At 41.6% G+C, this 1,182-nt stretch overlaps 1 protein-coding gene across 1 annotated transcript in view; it reads left to right on the top strand.

Annotated features, from left to right (window-relative positions):
- Positions 1-1,025: 1,025 nt before the first annotated feature.
- Positions 1,026-1,182, top strand: part of PIAS2 (protein inhibitor of activated STAT, 2) — a gene marked incomplete at its 5' end in the record, with an annotated part of 11,416 nt that continues 11,259 nt past the window's right edge. The window contains one exon of the mRNA XM_009083095.1: positions 1,026-1,160. Within this exon, the coding sequence (XP_009081343.1) occupies positions 1,026-1,160 (135 nt within the window). The remainder of the gene's footprint in view (positions 1,161-1,182) is intronic.

Below are 1,182 nucleotides of genomic sequence, written 5' to 3'. Positions count from 1 at the left end.
GATATATTTAAATTATTATTGTTTTTATTTTTTTTCTAGACTTGTCTTTCAAAGTAACTCCTTTCCCAAGCACTAGGCTGTGATGCATGTGTTTCTCTGGGTAAAAAAATACATACGCGTGGGTGTTTTTCCAGCATATCCTTTCTGGGAAAGTTTTTTGTATAAAACAGCACTGTCTCGAGCTAAATGAAATCTGGCAGTCAGTTCTGTGCAAGACCCATAGCTGCAATATCTTACTGGTATCCTTTAGATGCAGGTTGAGTTTGAGATGAGTGACTGCAGGCTGTCTGTGAGCTTGGAACAGAGATTCTCAGAGTTCTTGTTGCAGACTGTGTTGTTTTCATCATGACAGATGCACGGTGAAAGGAATAAGCTGCAGTCTTATTGCATGGTGAGGGAGATGGAATAAGATGATCTCTAAGGGCCCTTCCAACCCACACCATTATGTGATCTCAAATACAGCAGATATTGCATGTACAGCCTTTCCTCAGGGGCCTTGGCAGAGGACAGGTGACACCTGTTGCTAATGGAACCAGGTGTAGTTCATGTGAGGCAAAGCATAAACTAAGGAGATGTGGAGCTCTTGGAACAAGAATTTGTTTCTTAAATGGAACCAATGAAGTCTTTTGTGTGTGTGAAACAATGAGTTAACTCTTCATGACTTGCTGTGTTTGTTGCTAAGGCTATGTCCTTGCAATGTTCCACTCTTTTCCAGTGGGGTGGAGGGAGAAAGGATGAAGCATCAACATAGAACTTTCACTCTTCCAGTGACCTTCACCTGTACTCAAATGATGTTCTCTTCCACCTTTTCAACACTTTTCTAAAACCACTTTAAAACAAAAAAGCTTTTCTGTGGCTGACTGAAAGACTGATATTTCTCAGGGTTGTATTTGGTCTCCAGGATAGAGAACCTGTAGGTTTACCTGCTTTAATAGATCTGTTTAAAACTAACGAGCCTGTGTCAGCAGGTTTCAGGGTACAGTGGGAAGACTTGGTAACTTGTTAATTGTCCTTTCTTCCCACAGGGATATGCTCCACCACCAAAAAATGGAATTGAACAGAAGCGACCTGGACGCCCCTTGAATATCACATCTCTAGTTAGGCTGTCATCAGCAGTGCCAAACCAGATTTCCATTTCCTGGGCTTCAGAAATTGGAAAGGTAAACAGTGTGTTCTGTAGGA

This window comes from Acanthisitta chloris, unplaced genomic scaffold (assembly GCF_000695815.1).
Source record: "Acanthisitta chloris isolate BGI_N310 unplaced genomic scaffold, ASM69581v1 scaffold26119, whole genome shotgun sequence".
Classification (NCBI taxonomy): domain Eukaryota; kingdom Metazoa; phylum Chordata; class Aves; order Passeriformes; family Acanthisittidae; genus Acanthisitta; species Acanthisitta chloris.
The sequence above is the reverse complement of the archived record's forward strand: the minus strand, read 5'-3'. Positions and strand labels throughout refer to the sequence as shown.